Source organism: Microtus ochrogaster, chromosome 5 (assembly GCF_000317375.1).
Source record: "Microtus ochrogaster isolate Prairie Vole_2 chromosome 5, MicOch1.0, whole genome shotgun sequence".
Classification (NCBI taxonomy): Eukaryota; Metazoa; Chordata; class Mammalia; order Rodentia; family Cricetidae; genus Microtus; species Microtus ochrogaster.
This window is the reverse complement of record NC_022012.1, coordinates 50,347,766-50,366,239: the sequence shown is the minus strand read 5'-3', so window position 1 is coordinate 50,366,239 and position 18,474 is coordinate 50,347,766. Positions and strand designations below refer to the sequence as shown.

At 46.1% G+C, this 18,474-nt stretch overlaps 1 protein-coding gene across 3 annotated transcripts in view; it reads left to right on the top strand.

The window, feature by feature from the left end:
* Positions 1-17,150, top strand: part of Peak1 (pseudopodium enriched atypical kinase 1) — a 230,639-nt gene extending 213,489 nt beyond the window's left edge. For all 3 annotated transcript variants that reach the window (XM_013346256.2, XM_026779029.1, XM_026779030.1), the window contains one exon: positions 11,634-17,150. In XM_013346256.2, coding sequence (XP_013201710.1) covers positions 11,634-12,797 — 1,164 coding nt within the window. In that variant the 3' untranslated portion in view covers positions 12,798-17,150. The remainder of the gene's footprint in view (positions 1-11,633) is intronic.
* The last annotated feature ends 1,324 nt before the right edge of the window (positions 17,151-18,474 follow it).

The window sequence follows — 18,474 nt, the reverse complement described above, 5'->3', positions numbered from 1 at the left end:
CAAAGGTTAAGAGCACTGGCTGCTTGTCCAGAGGTCCAGAGTTCAATCCCCAGCAACCACATGGTGGCTCACAACCATCTACAATGAGATCTGGTGCCCTATTCTGGCCTGCAGGCATACGTGCAGGCAAAACACCATATACGTAATAAGTAAATAAATCTTTTTTTTTAAAAAAAAAAAGAAAGAAAGAAACTGTAGGACTTGATATGTGTGTGGTATTATCAAGCTAAGGTCCACAAACAAACAGTGATTCTGTTACACAGCATAGAAACACCCATGAGTCTCTTACCCACCATTGCTTCTGACATCTACTGCAAGTACCATGGCTTTTTAATTCTTATATGCTTAGAACCCGTTACAATATATAATAGTGGACATTTGATAAAATAGTTCATGACCTCTCGAAAAACAGCATTGAACATTGTGATATTCTGTAGATTTACAGCAATACATATGCAGCAGACAAAAGCCTTGCCCTCCCAGAGCTTATAATACAGTGGGGAAGACAAAACATAAATAACACTTAAATAAGACAGATTATAATGAAGGTTCAAAGAAAGGGGTTGATTCAAAATGAATGGTTTTAGAAGAAAATCATAGTGGAAGAGACCCAAAAGGCTCAAAGCAGGGAGGTCACGATTGTGTTTTCGCAACAGTCCAGGTAACTGTGAGTCCGTTGCTGCAGCAGGACAGAGAAAAAGAAGGGACATGGTTAAGAGTTGACAAAGGGTGCCCATGTATAGTTAGTGCTGCATGTAAGATGGAGGCAGCAGTCATAAATTTCTAGGCAGGACAACCCCAAAAGGATGGCGGTGCCACTAAATGAAATATGAGTCAAAGCTGAGGTGTCAGTGAAGCATGCAAATGACGGCCAGCTAAACACAGGAGCTCTCAGAAGTGTGAGGCCTAGGAAGACAGTTTGCTCATCCCCCAGAATCTTGATTTAGTCAGACTAGCTGGGGCATAGGAGACTGTTGGGGGAGAGAGCGATGTGAGGAAAGGCAGACACACAGAAGTGGCTGAAAACACCAGCCATTGGAGCAGTAGTCACTCACGGGCCGAGAGCTCAGGCATTTCAAGACAAGTGTTCACAGTCTTGGGTGAGCCTCAAGAAAATGCAGTGACGATGTGGGTGGGGGAGAGATGCCCCCGCTTTCTCCTTGCCCCTCACTTCCTGTGGCATTCAGGAGAGCGGGCACTGCAACTCACCAGCTGACCCTGCTGATGAGGGCACAGGTGAACTTGGTGCCTGTTCACTTTCCTGAGTGTGGGAGAGCTGGTCCTACACTCCTTGTTTTCTCTCCCACCTCGTTCCTTGCCTCCTGCAGCAGATGAGAGAGTTGACCCTGCCCCTCACTAGATACAGAACCAGGGAGAGTGGGCCCTGCACCTCGCCTGGGCAGCACAGTAGTGCTGACTCCATTGATGGAGGCATAGGGAAGCTGGCAATGAGAACGTATGTGTGAGAGGCTGAGCCATGCCCCTCACCAACCATATATGGTGCTGTGGGCAAGAGAGAGAAGCACATCCCCATGCCCTTTGATGCCTGTGATAGGTGAGAGAATGATCCCTGAGGTCACTAGAGCAAAAGAGCTGGCCCTGGCTCTCACCAGCTAGGCAAGTGGCCCCTACACCCCAACCAGGCAACACCAGTAGAGCTGGCCCTCGGGGTGTAGGTGTGGGCAAGCTGACCCCAAGGATATGAGAGCAGGAAAATTGGCCCCACCCCTTGCTGCTTACTAAATAGGGTGAGCTGGCCGGGACAGTACAGGAGAGCTCATTGAGGATGAGGGAGAGCTGGAGGACTGACCAGCAGCCACCCAGCCCAGAACTAGAGCTATGAGTTGACCCGTCCCATCATGCACCTTGTCTATGATTTGCTGGAACACATGAAGGGGCTGGTCCTACAGACACAAAGTTACAGGATCTCCATGACACAGGACAACAGGCTATCCAAGAGGAACCCCTGTGAAAGCCACGTGTTGATGATGTAGCAAAAACCAGAGACTTCAAACCAGACTGAGTCAATGAACACTTGCAAGTAACAATATGTGGACTAAAGGACTGTGTGGCTCACTGTGCCACACTTCAGCTTCCACAATGAAATTCTTATTTCTTTCAAATTTTATCTTGTTTTATCCTGGGGGAGGAGAGGGTGCAAGGGTAGAGAGGGCAGATGGGAAGGAACTAGGAGATGAGTGGGATGGAGATGCATGATGTGAAATCCACAAAAAATCAATAAAAAGTTCAACTGTAAAAAAGAAAAGAAAATGAGTAACCCAGCAAGCTAGCAGGGTCAGAAATGGGGAGGTGGTGAGTGTAAGTCAGCTTTTACCTAAGCGTCGTAGTAAAGGAAAAGCAAAATCAATTCCCACACAATCAGTGCTTTCAGCTCCCATTTCTTCCTCATCTATGTTTTCTCTTATTCTCTCATCTTGACAGACTACCACCCAGCAGGCCAGACTGTCTGGGTGAGCTACACATTGGCTGGACTCCAGCCCCTCACTTCCCTGGTCTCTAAATAAAAGTAACTATAAAATTAAGCTTGAACTAAAACCTCCCTGATATCCAAGTAAAAAATCTCTATTGCCTTCTTTGCCTTTCAAAGACTCACAATAGCCACTAACCACATATCCTGGTTAGACTAAAGTCAGTTTTCAAGGGCCTTTATCATCTTTACTGAAGGAGACCAAGGCCAGAGAGGGTAGTCGATTTCATGGTGGACTGAGTCCTGACTCCGAAGCAGACCTTCCCCATTATACTTGAGCCCATAAGCTAGCTCTCCATGTAATGCCTTTCGCCTAGAAGAGATGGAGTAGATACCTGGTAGATTATTGCTTGGTCTCACTGAGATTTTTTTTCTCATTTATCTCATGAGATAATCTTTGAACAAATGCTGCTATGAAAGACTGTTAAATTTGGATGAAATTACCTTAAAGAAAATGCTCAGTTTTTTTACATCTATGAAAATGCAACGGACTCTCTAAATGTTTCCCACTGCAATCCAAAGACAATGGATGTCTTCTCTTTAATAGTGCAAGCCTTTGTTCTCAAGGCTAGGCAGTACAAAGCTCGGTAGACTTGGGGACTTTTCTGTTTCCCGCAGGCTTAGTTGCTCTTCCTCCTACACCACAGCCTTGTTAAAAGCTTGTAATAAAGTTGAGGTGAATTGTGGAGACCCATGCTCTTTATTGCACTTTTTACTCAAATCCCAATTTGTCTTATTTGGGTAGATGCTGAGAAAGCAAGACACTAAATGAAAACGCATTAAAGGGAATAGCTGTTATCGGTAGGAATTTACAACAAGTTCATACTATCTACACGGGCAGTTAATTACTAGCTTAGTAGTAAGGAAAAACCTAGATGGAAATCCATCCACACTTTTATAATTCAGCACACATATGCCCAACACTGAAACATTACAGGAAACGGGTGATCGGTGGCCAGCTACACACATGCAGCCATCCTAGGTCAGTATCCGCTTCATTTCATGGCTCGGCATGTGGAAGTATCAGAGGGCCAGCTGGGAACTTGCTTAGAGAGAAGAGGTTTGGGCTCCTATGAACTTGGAGCCAAAATAAGTTGCCTAATATAAGAAAAGTCAGAGCTTTGATATTAATGAGGTGAGAGAGCGTAGTAGGGATTGCAAGTTGGGGTTCACATTGGTTGAGTTCCTAATCTGGGTCCTAAGCTCTAAGTCACAAATCAGACGGTCAAGCCTTACAACAGTTACCTTCTCAAATATCTCCTCTCGGTTCCAAATGAGTTCCTTGGCCATGTAAACATTTTTGTAGTCATTTAAGATTAAAATACCTGGCCAACGTGGTAAGTCTCATAGCAGATTTTACAGTGTGGAGTCCTAGTTCTTTGTACCCAGACAGGATTTCATATATTAAACATTTCATCTATTTTGAATGTTGTTGTAACAGCATAGCCTTCAGGGGTCATGTGGGGGGGCGGGTGTCTTACCTCTGAAGCTGGAAGTAAAGGGTCCTCCTCAGCAGGTTGAGGGATTAATGTCAAGCAGTAACTGACCTATATACTACAGTATCGAATACTGGGTGTCAGTCTAGAACTTGTTTCCCTTCTGCAGTTGTGCTTTTGTGTGCTGCAGCAGAGTAGCACGGGTGGAATAATGTGTGTGATCGTCAGTGTTTCTCATTTCTGTCCTTCTACAATTTATCCCCTACAATATCCATCTCACTTAAGGCTCACTGAGGCCCTGGAAAGCACGTGGCGTGAGAAGGAAATGAGATTCCCTGCTGATAAAGTGGAAGTAGGCTGAAGGCTCACTGGGCCCATAATGGAAAAATAAAAGCTAATGTAGGCTATTTTGGGAAGAGTCCTGCATTTTGTAATTATTACTTTCTTTGGGAAAGAGAATAGAAAATTGAGGAGAATGATGAAGGAGCCCTGTCGCTTTGTGTAGTTTTGTTCAGCACAAAGCCAGTGAGCCTCTGGGGCAGACTCACTCAGCAGACAGCGCTCTTTGATCAGCTGTACTCAGCTGTGCAGTCTGGCCATTCAAGAGGGTTTGTCTGCTATTGCCCCTTCCCCATTCCTTTGCCAGCTTCCATCTGTTTCCTAAAAGCTATTCGTGTACTCTTAGCTGCTCTGAGCGAAGACGCCTTATAAACCATACTGGATTCAACGTAGCTGTCTCTTGGTATTTTGTATGGGTAAATTGAACATATGTTATGTCCTTGTTCTCTGCTAGGCCCTGAGATACAAGTGTCTGTTCTTAAAGTAGACCAAAAACTGAGCTAACTATAGTAAGAGAGATGTCCAGATGCAGGAGAGGTTTAGAGTGTTCAGCGCCTTCTCTCCATCAGAAGTAACACTTGAGAAGGCTTTGAAAGGAAAATTAGGAATTCCTTTGCCACCTAAGGAATGAAAATAGGGCCTTGGACAGAAAGGGAATGGGAGACTGGCTACAGACAGAGAGCAGCATGGGAAGAACAAGTTGGAAAGGAAATAGGAAATAGAGCTGTGAACGGCTGCTTAGATATCTAACTAGGTGGGCTTTAAAGACAGCGGGGCTCCCTGTGAGAGGAGTGCTGAAAGGAATCCATAGGAGAAGCAAGGAGCCCCACTGGAAAACCTTTGTGGTGGTCCAACATCAGAGGAGCCCCACTGAAAAACCTTTGTGGTGGTCCAACAACAGAGGAGCCCCACTGGAAAACCTTTGTGGTGGTCCAACATCAGAGGAGCCCCACTGGAAAACCTTTGTGGTAGTCCAACAACAGAGGTGAAGAGAGAATAACTTAAAGGGTATTTAGGAATAAAATCAATAGATGTTGTAAACAAGTTGGACATAGGGAGTAAAAGTGGAAGAGAAATCCAGAGTGGATTTGATGCAGGAAAATGGAGAACTGAGCCAGATAGTGGAGCCATTCACTAGGAACGAAGACCAGGGTGCAAGGGTGGGAAGGGCTCAGGGTTGGTTGTGCCAGATAGTAGCAATTCATAGGATAATACAAATTATTCAGCCAGTGCTGCCAGTGTAAGATTCTGAGAGATAACGTGGGTTACCAGGCAGATGTGAGATCAGTGCCATGTGCAGGGTGGTTGCTAACACCAGCAGCTCAAGTAAAGGGTCAAGAGATCATAGTCAGTGAGCAGCTCCATCATACTCCTGCCACCCCCACCCCCGACTGCTCTCCGCCCAGTTTTTTTTTTTTTTGTTTTTTGTTTTTTGTTTTTTGTTTTTTGTTTTTGTTTTTCGAGACAGGGTTTCTCTGTGGCTTTGGAAGCCTGTCCTGGAACTAGCTCTGTAGACCAGGCTGGTCTCGAACTCACAGAGATCCGCCTGCCTCTGACTCCCGAGTGCTGGGATTAAAGGCGTGCGCCACCATCGCCCGGCTATGTCTGTCACCAAAAGGGCAGCAGGATGTAGGTCTTCTTTACAGGCCCCAGACAGTGAGGGCATTCCGGAAGGGTCAGTCATGACAGACACATGCTGTCTCTCCCTTCCCGGCTGCTTATGATGTGACTGTGCAGTCACAGCCCCACAGTCTACTTTATAAAAGTTAGCTGTCTAGGTTGACATTCTTATTACAAACATAAATGCTTTATAATGACAAATTTGCCTCAAAGGTATGCAGAGCAGTTGCCATGAGCAACACATAAAATGAGTCTCTAGGCTTAAATGAACGTTGGGAATCTTTTCAGATTGTGTGTGAGGAACCATTGTCCAGCTCAGGCTTCCTGCTGAGACCAGGCTGTGTACGTGTTGGGAGTTTGACCCGGATCTAAGAAAGTCTTGAGAGAGGATAATTTTGTGATGACTCTGGTTTTGTGTTTTGTTTTTCCATTTTCCAGCAGAGAACTTGTCAGTGGTTTTAAAGTGTCACCACCCCTGTATTTGGAAATTTTGTCAAATTGCTTCAGGATGCTGCAGTGACTGCTGTAGAATCATCAGATTCCTTGGCCCGCTTAGCTGATACCAACTAGATATTTCTCCTCCCCTGTGTGTTTTACTAGCTCAAACGTGTACCCATTTTCCCTTCAAGCCCCAGTTTTTACACCAGTGCATTATTCGTGCTGAGGTCACCAGGGTCATCCTTTTTGATGTTCCCCTGGCCCTTCTGCAGAGTGTCTCAAGCAGGCAGCCCTGTGAACTGATGAGCGTAAAAGCCCCTGTGCCCAGAATAGGCTGGCCTGCTTGTGCTCTTCTCATCGGGTGCTTCCCTTTGCATGAACTCAGTATCCAGTCAACAGCAGGCAGACAGACCACGCTAACCACCCTTCTTCAGCCGCTGGATCTCGTTCTGTGGTGTGCAGAGGTGCCTGGATGTTGATATTGCAGCGCCCTCTAGTGTCTCTGGTGTTTAGCTGCTCCGTTTTTCTTCTATTGCTGAAAATGTTGACAAGCACATAATCTGCCAAAATTGGCGGCATTTTAAGTATGCTTTCCCATACCGTTGTCTCTTGTTGGGAATCTGAACTTTTCCTGAAGATAGGATAGCACCCTCGGTCTGCTGTGTTTTTGTTTCAGAGTGTGGGGGACGGGATTCGGATCCCTGTGGGAATAATTCTGAGTACTCTTTCTTGAGATGCCCCTTTTCGGGCCATCTACCCTTTACAAGGAAAGAATGTGAATTCTGCTCAAAAGAAATAAATGAAAACAAGAAACTGGAAAGTTTACTGAGTAAAGGAATTTAAAAACAAACAAATCAACCCCTGGCAGTAAGAACTTCATTTATTTATTCTAGAAAGAGGAGTTCTCCAAAATAACTTTTGAACTAGAAATTTATCATCTGAAGTCAGGCCATTTTGAGGTATTTTTTAATCTAAAGGAGTCAAGTTATTAATATTTGAAAAATGGCTACTATGTAGTACATAGAATGATATAATATTCCTGCCTAAATTAACATCGTTGCAGCTTCCATAATAAAGATTTATGAGCTACCTATCATGTGAAATCCTATTATGGAAATCTCCATAAGTCCATATTTGGGTTATAACTGGCTCCGTGGTTATAAACCAATTAAAAATCCAGTACCTTTCTTCTCTTTTATGCTTCATTCTCTCGTTTATTATTTGCCCTTAAACTAGATTGACCCATTATTCTCCAGCCCTGTGTGTAAATGCACAGGTAAGGAGTGCTGCCTGTTCAGGTTCTCCTGGGCAAACCATTTTCCTCCCAAACGTCCAAAGTAGTGGAGCAATTTATCACCTCTTCTTTGTAAGTCGCTCTGATCTTTATCTCAAGTCGATCTCTGAAGCTAAACATACATTCTAGTTGTAGAATCCACGCTCTTATCTACTTCCAAAACTTTGGAAGATTTTTATAAAAATATGCCTGACTACCTCTCTGCGTACATGCAGAGAAAATTAGACTATCACAGTTGGGCTATCTCCTCTACCTCTGATGTTGAACCACCACACAATGAGGGTATCTTGGCATAGAAAAAAGCAAAAGCTTGGTTAAACCATTTTCTTTGGAAGTAGGTTAGCTTTCTTAGACTAGAACATAATGCTGTCCTTGGCTGAGTGTGGCTCATAGTTTTGCATGGGAATCTGAGGCAGGAAGATTACTTCAGGTTTGATACTAGCCCAGGCTCCATCATGATTTTCTGGCCAGACAGGACTCTTCATAGGAGACTATCTTAACAAAACAAAAACAAGGAAATCTTTGAGTCATTTATTAGCTGTCTTCATCAGACCAGCAGTCAGAGCCACTGCTATGGCAGGTCGCTCTCAGAACTTAAAGGGAAGGGGAGTGGAACATGAACACTCTCACACATCATACAAACAGTGTGCATGTTTGTATGTGTGTGTGTGTATGTATGTATGTATACATACATACACACACACACACACACACACACATATATATATATATAGGTTTGGTCTCTTTGAAAACAATAAGAAGTTTCTGTAAGATTGTATTCTTTTTAACATTTCCAAGTGGTCTGATTGGTTAGCAACATTACATTTGTGTATGTTATTCATGTGTAGATTTCCTTGATATACTTGTTCTCATTTAATCTCTCCTACCGCCTGTGAAGTAAGGTTTCCATATTCTTTATGTTGTTTGCTTTGTTAGGCAAGCTGAGACCCAGAGGAATTAAATGAGCATGCCCAAGAATACTCAGCTATTGGCAAGGCTAAATCCCGGGCCTGAGTCCTTGGGAGTGTCCTTTCTGTAACGTGACAACCGAGTTTAATTTGTAGTCTCGTTTAACCAAGCTCAGTGATATCTGATAGACTTTTCAAAGACGGAGGAGCTGGGACCCTGGGACCTCCATTTTAGCGGGCAGTATGATATGAAACAAATTATAAACCTCCAATGAGTTTAATGGTACCATGTGCCAGGTCTAACCCCCCCCCATACAACTAAATTATGGCTAGTATAGGATTTTAAATACCTGGTGACACATAAACATGAAATATTGCCATCAGTGCATTATAGAAGGAATTCATGTGATTGATGCGCATATAGGATATATCACACTGCATGTGCTAGAGACTGAGAGCTTTCCAAAGATAATGTTTTTTGAAAGATGTATGTTTGAACTTGAACTCTGCCTGAGGACATCTATTTCAAGAGCAGAAGTTTGCTTTAAAAAAAAATTAAAAATAAATAAAGCATTTTTCAATCTGATTAGGTAAGTATGTGGCAGAAGACTTGAAAGACCTTGGTTTTGGATGTCTCAGTGGATATGTACGGACTTATTTCCATGGCATGGAGCGGTGACATCAAGTCTCTAATTGTAATAAGCATAGGCAATGACAAAGAGATGCTGTTCTCCCCAGAGACTCCCTTGCCCTTTTTTCTCTCATTTTTAATTTTTTTATGAATAGAAATCACTGCATGCTGCTTCTCCAAACAGGGCATCCATCCGCATCTCCTAAGATGTTTGCAGTTTTCTTTTTAAGTAAAATGGATAAAATGCAACTTTTTAAACTTGACTTTTTTTCATATTACTGTAAGAAACAGGCGGTATCCATACACCAAGAAGACACATTCCTGGAGTCTGTGATGTTAGATGTGTGGTGTGGACTGTTGTGGTCTGTGGACCAGGGCTAGGCTGCACCTCCACTGTCAGCCTCTCCAAGCCCATTGGGCGGTTTCGTTTGTTTATTGCTTTTATTGTCCTTTGAGGTCAGAGCTTCTTTCTTGAGTCATGCCTACTTCATAGAATTTCTTATCAAGGTCTTACTGCCTGATGTTGGTATGGGGGCGGAGCCAGTCTAGATAGAAATTTCTGTAGGCAGTAAGTGAAGCTTTGTTTTGCTGCTGTTGTCTTCTGGCAAGGAGAAGGGTAGAATAGGACAAGTTTTGCCGTTAACAGCACACTGCAAACTCTTAACGTGTATCTGGACCTTATCCTTTCTTTTAACAAAAAACATAAACTGGACTTGCAGCATTTCTTGGTGATAAAAACATTCAAAATCCGGGGGCTGGAGAGATGGCTCAGTGGTTAAGAGCATTGCCTGCTCTTCCAAAGGTCCTGAGTTCAATTCCTGGCAACCACATGGTGGCTCACAACCATCTGTAATGAGGTCTTGTGCCCTCTTCTGGCCTGCAGACATATACACAGACAGAATATTGTATACATAATAAATAAATAAATATTTTTTAAAAAAAACATTCAAAATTCTTCCTTCTGACTTTTTTAAATTAATTATGTATTATCTATAATCACCATACTGTACAAAACATCTGAATTTAAACCTCTGACCTGTTTATAACTGTTGCCCAGCCTTCCCAGCCTCTGATAGCCATGATTTCACTTCCAGCTTCTGAGACCATCCTTTAGGACCCACATCTGACTAAAATCACACTGTGCTTTGTATGAGCCTGGTTTATTTTACTCAGCAGATGACCTCTACTTCCATCTGTGTGATCACAAATGACAGAATGTTATTTTTTATGTATATATGCCCTATTATATTTATCCAGTCAGTGATCAATATAATTTCCATTTCTTGCCTATCAATAGTAAACACTGGAATGTGGCTCTTCCTTCAACAGTGCAGTTTCATTTCTCGCGGCTATGCAGTGGGCTCACTAGGTCATATGACGGCTGTTTTTCTTCATTGGAGGTTCCTCTCTGTTTCCCACAGTGCTGTGCTCCTTTATGTTCCTCCAGCAGTGTGCGCGAGGTCCTCCTTTGCTCTCACCAGTTCTTTTATTTTTGTAACAGCTTTTATTTTTTTCTATGATTTATATTTTCTACTTTTTAATTACGTATATATGGGGGGAGTGAAGCAGCATCTGGTCGTTCTGGAGCTAGAGTTACAGGTGTTGTGATCTTCATGGCACGGGTACTGGGAACTGAACTCAGGGTCTCTGCAAGAACAGTTAGTTCCTAACCGGTAAGCCATTTCTCCGGCCCCCGTATCAGCCATTCTAATGGGAGTGAGGTGATACGGTTTTGATTTGCCTTTCCTCATGGTCGTGTGTGTGTCCATCCCATTGTATGTCTTATACTAATTATTTTTCATTGGGCTGTTTGAGTTTTAGTTATTTTTTCTTATTGTTAGTAGTTTTTGGTTAGTTGGTGTTTTTATTTTTAATTTCTTACATATTCTGAATTTGGCCTCTTCTCAGATGTGTGGTTTCAAATATGTCTCCCATTGTTTTCTCTTCAATGTGTTGACTTGTTTACTTTGTGGTACAGAGGTTTTTAGTCTGATGTAATCTCATTTGTCTATTTATGCTTTTATTGCCTATCTATCCCTTTGGAGGCTTGTACACTATTTTTTTTCCTGTTCTAACATCCTAAAGCCTTTTCCCTGCTGGTTTTATAACCTCGGGTCTTGGGGTTAAGTCCTTAATTCATCTTGAGTTGATTTTGTAACTGGTGAGAGCTTAGAGGTCAAGCTTCATTCTTCTGCATGTGCACATGCAATTTCCCAGCACCATTTGTGGAAACCCTCGGTCTGCTTTAAAGGACTGTGTGAAAGCTAGAAGTGGAACATGGAAAGCACTGCGCACAGTCTTGAAGGTAGGGGCCCATGAGAAATGGTTGCCACCAACAGTGGTCACTCAGCACAGGGCCGACTGCCTCACTCTTTCTGAAGACGTCACTGTGTGTCTGTGTGTTCCAGTTGGTCATCCCCAGCATGTCCTCAGTCTGTTATGGAAGGGAGGTTAAGTCGTGTTCCTTCCTCTCTTTCAGATCTGTAAGAGCAAAGCTCAGGAATCTCAGCAGTATTACCACAGCTTGGCTGTCCGGCAGAGTCTGGCTGTGCATTTTAACATCCAGCAGGATTGTGGCCATTTCCTTGCTGAAGTCCCTAATCGTCTGCTTCCCTGGGAGGATCCTGATGCTCCTGAAAAGGCAGAGGACGAAACTGAGAACAGTGAGGAGGAGGTAAAAGCAGAAAGCGCCGGGGAAAACCCCCAGCCCTGCTCTGAAACAGAGTCGTCCCAGAAAAAGAACCAGCGAGTCACGAATAGGAAACAGAGAAGCCATGTTGTAGTGATCACCAGGGAGGTTCCCCATCTCACTGTGGCCGACTTTGTACGAGATTCCTTGGCCCATCATGGGAAAAGCCCTGACCTGTATGAGAGGCAGGTGTGTCTGCTGCTCTTACAGCTGTGCTCCGGCCTCGAGCATCTCAAGCCCTACCATGTCACTCACTGTGATCTGCGCCTGGAGAACTTGTTGCTTGTCCAGCACCAGCCTGGGGGAGCTGCCCAAGGCCCTTCACCTGCAGATCCTTGCCCCCCCTCAGCTTGTCCCACAAGGCTCATCGTGAGCAACTTCTCGCAGGCCAAGCAGAAGAGCCATCTGGTGGATCCCCAGATCCTCCGAGACCAGTCCCGCCTTGCCCCAGAGATTATCACAGCCACCCAGTATAAGAAGTGTGATGAGTTCCAAACAGGCATCCTCATCTACGAAATGCTGCACCTGCCCAACCCTTTCGATGAGAACCCAGAGCTGAAGGAGAAAGAGTACACTCGCACAGATCTGCCTCGCATCCCCCTCCGCTCACCGTACTCTTGGGGCCTGCAGCAGCTCGCCAGCTGCCTCCTAAACCCCAACCCTTCTGAGCGCATCCTCATTTCTGACGCCAAAGGCATCCTCCAGTGTCTGCTCTGGGGCCCCCGTGAAGATCTCTTCCAAACCTTCACCACCTCTGCAACCCCAGGACAGAAGAGTGCTCTGCTCCAAAACTGGTTGGACATCAAGCGAACACTGCTGATGATCAAGTTTGCTGAGAAGTCCCTGGACAGAGAGGGGAGCATCAGCCTCGAGGACTGGCTTTGCGCTCAGTACCTGGCTTTTGCCACCACAGACTCCCTGAGTTACATTGTGAAAATCCTGCAACACCGTTAATGTGGCCTGGATCTCGTTCTTATTATTAAGTATTTCTACCTTCTTCGTGTTGCCCTCAGGTCCCTGTCCTATACTCACTCAGAATTCAGGAAAGGAGAGAAGCTAACCTGCCATCCTTGTCCACGAGCAGAGGGGGCCATTCAGCAAGGTCATCCACAGCTTTACACAGTGAGAAGCCGAGTGTTTCCTTACTGTCCAGAAATTCCACTGCACAGCCGTGCAGTCACCCTCCCGTGGAACATTTGTCATCTGAATAGTCCCACAAACCTGGGGTCAAGAAGAAAATGGACCAGCTCCGGCGGAGTGCACTTAGTAAGCTGCGTCCACCTCTTCCAGAACTGAAGCTAGTCTACCTGTCCTCACTAGCTAGCGGCACACAGCCACCAACATCGGCTGTCCTCCAGGGATGCCCTCCCAGCAGCTTCCTCTTCCTGTAAAGTACCCATAGCTGCCTCTTTCCCAGGAGGCATGCCATTTTGCTTCTTGGATCAGTTTTAGTCACTGGGGACTGGCCTGTGTCCTGGCCGAAAGTGAAAGAAGAGGAGATTCCCGTCTGTTGGATGGCGGGTCGTCCATTCGTCCATTTCCATTCACTCTTAGTAAATGTGCACCCTACACAAAGAACATCCTGACAGCAGCAGCCCCGCCTCCACTGCTTGGCTGGCCTTCACCTTTACTCTGTCCCAACCTGCTGAAGTTTGGGTCTTTCATCCACTTTTGGGGGCCCATTACAGAGCTGACCGGAGGTGGTGTCCCCAATGCCTCAGCAGGATGGAATGTAGTTCAGAGTTTATGAATAGTTGGCAGGACATGAGGAAATAATGTCCTTGTGTGTGCAATTCTCCAGGGGCCCTCAGGGAACAGACTTTAAAGTACTGTTCTTTGATTACTATCAGACCTAATGGCACGGCAGCCCGGACTGGTGGTGGCTGAGTCAGTTGTCCCCCACAAGCAGAGACTGGCCGCCTCCCTTCCATCAGTAGCCAGTATCAGCTACCCTGCCAGATGCTGTAGACAGTGGCTCTGAATAAAATGGCTGTCCACTTTAGCATTACCATTGCCTTAGAAGGCACCTCAGAGCTGGCTGTTGAAATGGCCAGAAGGCAAGGGATGAGGGGAAGGCCACTAAGATGGCTGGCCTGCTCCTAAGAATGCTAGCCTCTTCCAGAAGGACCGCCTCCCAGAGTGAGTGGCCCACTGCTCCGAAGACTTTGTGGTGGCCTGACGGCTGTGGTAGATGGCCGAAAGCTGTTCTTGTGGGACCTGTGCTCTCCCATGAATTATGTGCAATTTTTGTATGTATTTTTAATCTGTATATTACAGTGTTTATGTTGCAACTTTACCTGAGTGAGAACTACAGAAACCTTCCTCTCTTCCCTTGGCACATACTTGCGCTAAGAAGCGAGTATTCTTTCCGCCTGTGTGTGTATGTTCGCTCATGCACTTGTTGTATTCAAAACTGTGAGTATCTGTTTACTTCAACCTCAACATCCCAAGAGTCACTTGAATGGTAAGCATGTACACATGTGTGCCTGTGTGCACACACATGCTGGAGGTAGGGACCAGGCCTCCAGGGAAGCAGCCTGTAGCAGAGTTCGCAGACCTGTTCTCTGCACCCTGCCAGTGAGGAACCTGGAGAGCCCTCATCCACCAGCGCAGAGTCATCTTAAAGCCAAGACTGATTGTGCAGTATTACTTGGGTGGCACCGTAGTGGCCTTGGACATTTCTAGACTTTTAACATTTTTAACAGCCTTTCATGTGATTCACCCTTATCAAAGAGAATCGAAAAAGGAGAATGTATTTTATTATTCATTTTTAAAGAGAATAATATGTGTGAGTCTGCATAGGGAGGATGGCCTTGTGTTCCTGGCTAGCTCCCCGAACTCCCAGGAAAGAGGGCTAGTTGGCTCACGGAGAGTCTTGGCCCTTCTAGACAGCATGACCGTGGAGTGGGCAGCCGTGGGTCGTGGTTGCATCACGCCTAGCCGGCTGGGGTTTGATTCATCTTACATAGCCCATGTGCACATAACTCCCCGCCCAATTATGCACTGAACTGGCAGAGTGACGACCACTGGCGGGTCAGCTGGCACAGTCCTTCACTCCACACAACATCTGCAGACTGAGATATTTGCTCAGTGTCGCTCTCATGGTGCCTTGCCCATGTAAACCCAAACGTTGACTGTGGAAGGAGGTTGCATATTTAATGCAGAATGTTCCCTAGCCCTCTGTTTGTTCTGTCTGTAGATACCCTTTTCCTGTTAGCTTCGACCCAGCCTTCTTTCATGCTGCGGTAAAACAAGCATGCGCACTTCCGCTGCCACTGCCTCACCGTGCTGGTAAACAGCGCTCTCCCTTCCACGTGATTCCCTCACCGCGCTGGCAAGCTGAGCACACGTGATTCCCTCACCGCGCTGGCAAGCTGAGCACACGTGATTCCCTCACCGCGCTGGCAAGCTGAGCACTCCCCCTTCCACGTGTCTCTCACTGTTCTTAAGTCCACACAAGTGAGAGGCGAAATAAAAGCCTAGTGACAAGAGAAGGGCCTCAGCTTCCCAGAGACAGGTGGCTGTGTTACCTGTCTCTGGGGAATCGCCACAGAATGTGATGGACAGGAAGAGGATGTCCTAGGTTAGGTCAGAACAGACAAGGATTGTATTTCTAGGCAGAGTCCATCAGGTGGTCCTCTGAGCATTTCTCAAAATAGTGAAATTCAGTCAGTATAACTTTATCATAGATTCCCATTTTAATTCATCCGCCGGCTGAAGGGAACTCCTACCCTCTGCAGACACATACACACATATATACATACATATATTATGAATTTTGGAGTGTCACTGGTCTAGCACTTGAAGTTCTCCTAAGTAACGTCTGTATTGAGCGGGTTGTTTTTTCTTTTAAAGTCTATGCCATAGATTCTTCCATTACATTGAGAGTGTGAACAGCTAAGCCCCTTTGGAGCTTTTCCTTCAGTCGCGTGAACACTGTCTCAGCACGTGTGGACGCTAGAGAATCAGGACTGTGGCTGGAGCAGGCAGCAGTAAATGTCTCTCTCAGAGTGCCTTGTTAGCATAGTAACCTGGCCATGGAAATAAGAAGTGTTTCACAGAGAGGCCCAGGCTACCAGCAGCCTCCTGTGCCGCAGAGGAGAGCCCTTTGGGGATGTGTTCACCCACACAGTGTGCAAAAGTTCACCATGAAGGACAGCAGTTAGATGAGCAAACGAGCAACAGAACCCGTGGGGGGCAACATGAGACTCATAAGCATCACCAGCCCCGAGGCTGAGTCAGACTGGCAGGCAGGCCGATGGCAGTGGCTTCCGGGATTTGCTCTCAAGAGGTGGGCTGAATGGGGTCGTGGGGGATGTGCGCTCCTGCTCCTAAACTGCTGGAGCTGGGGGCCAAGAAGCGCATCCCTCAGGAGCTAACAGAGCAGCCTCCGGAGCATCACAGGAGTGCCAGTTCTGCCTTGGAGCTCAGGGTGTATTCATGAACGTGGAAATCTGAGCCTCCAGGAGGATCCATGTTTCTAAGAGCAAAGCCTCTGTTGTCACAGAATCCCAGGAACGATCTTGACGCCCACGGAGTAGCAGGTCACAGAAGGCTTACACTCAGCTTTTCACGTTTAATTCATCCAATACCGGAAAATCACCGGGCATTAGCCGGTGACCTGCCTACTGTCAGGATTTCCCCATAGCTTTTACCCAGAGTGATCCAAAAAGATACAGGCTAGTCTCAAAAACTGGGGTGGATTTTGGAGGCATCATTGTATTTCAAGTAATTCTGGGTATATAAAGCACACACATACACTTGGAAACGGGACAAGAGGAACTCAGCTCGCTGGGCCAGCTCTGGCATGCTTTTCATTCCCCTCTCTAGTGGGTAAGGATTGGGATTCTGATCCAGTCTAATAAGTGAGCAGGATAGCTGCCCATAAAACTGGGTTATTAGATTTACTTCACTGAAGCTCATCTTCTCAAAGGCCCAAAGTGCTGCGCTGAGACAGACCCAAGTGCTACCCCTGCGGAAGTGTGCACTGAAGTCCACACTCACAGCAGTGCACGGCCGGAGACCCCACGGCCCCAAACCAGTGCCCCCACAGGAGGTCAGAAGAGCCGTAATGCATGATCTTAGACAGGTTATACCAAAGAAGTCAAGCCTTTCCATCCTGCTTCTCAGACGATGGGGCTGTGCTGTGACCGGTGCCAGAGGAAGGGAATCTGTACACATTCCACGACCTGGGTGTTCAACTGTAAGTCATTCTCAGAAAGAAAGAAAAGAAAAAGCAGTGCATTTTGCACATGAGGAGAAAAAGAAGGTGAGGGTGGTGGGAGTAAGGGAGTGGCAGCGGCCAAAGCAGGTAGTGAAATTCCCTGGTATCTAAGAAGAACCCATAACCAGCTCGCTCACATGACTGGCTGTTGCCCAGACCTTAAGCTTGGGAACGCCTTTTCTGTGTAATATTGAAAGCTTGGGCTGGATGTGATTTCTTTCTTAAAAAGCAGGTGCTTTCAAAAGGTTTGTCTCGAGAACTCTTGGGAAATTTCTTAACACACCGCACCATTTTATGAACCTTCCCCCAAAGGTGATTGTCATCAGCATCTCTTCCAATGTGTCTAAGTACCCAGACTGTCCAAGGTGCTATGCAGCTGTCGGCCACCTACCCCTGCAGCTGTTTTAAATTAGAGACCTTTGCATTAGCTGCCACTGGAAACGATGCCCACTTAGATGGGCCACCGGGGTCTGCATTCTGAACATCCTCTGTCCATTCCCCCTTCAAGAGCCTCTCCATCTGTTCCCACTTCCCACCCCTTCCTACCCCACCCCCCATGGTTTTTTAAATCAAGAAAGTTTCAGGGAATCAAGAGGTTGGGGGTTCTTTTCAGCCCAGCAGAATCGCAGAGTTATATATTTTGCTATGAATAGTGTTGTGGTCCAGGAAACCCACTCTGCCCGTCAGTTTGTGACTAGTGTGTGTGTCTGCACTCTCGATAACTTGAATGTTGAGCCAGCCCTGTGGCTTCAATGTGGTGTCGTTGAAAGATTAAGCCACACAGCTTTAGGAAGCCCACTCGTTTCTTGCCCTGTTCCCTCCCCAATTCTAGAGTGTTGTGTGTGAACACACTGGTTTGGGTTTTCTGTTAAGGATATGGAGGGCAATTTGTTGGGAGATGGACACAGAAGCAAGATGTCACCTGTCTTGGTGATTGGAATCATGACAGTCCTTACTCTGACCTCTGATTCTCCATGGCCCCGCCCACACTATTGGGAAATCTTGTTTCCCTCCCTCCAGCGCTCTCCCCATCTCCTTACATATTTACAGTTGTATGAATCAACAACAGATCCCCTCCCCCCCGTCAGCAGTGGCGCCACCCTTTGGTTTGCTGTGGTACTTTGCTGTGTACTCTGTGGCCTCACGTTACTGTGTAAATAAATTCAGTTTAATATACACAAAGAACCAGACTTCGTGTACACGTCTTTCCAGCGACCTGTCCCTGGTGACACACGGCACGGGTTTGGCTGCAGATGCAGCTCTCTTACTCATTCCCAAGAGGGCTGCCCATCCCTGAACCAGACCCTTAGCCAACATGCCCTCCGCCTCCCGACCCCATCTCTTCTTTTCTCTTCAGGGCCCCTGTAATTTGAGAAAAGGAGAGCAAGTGGAGGTGGCTGCCCGTTC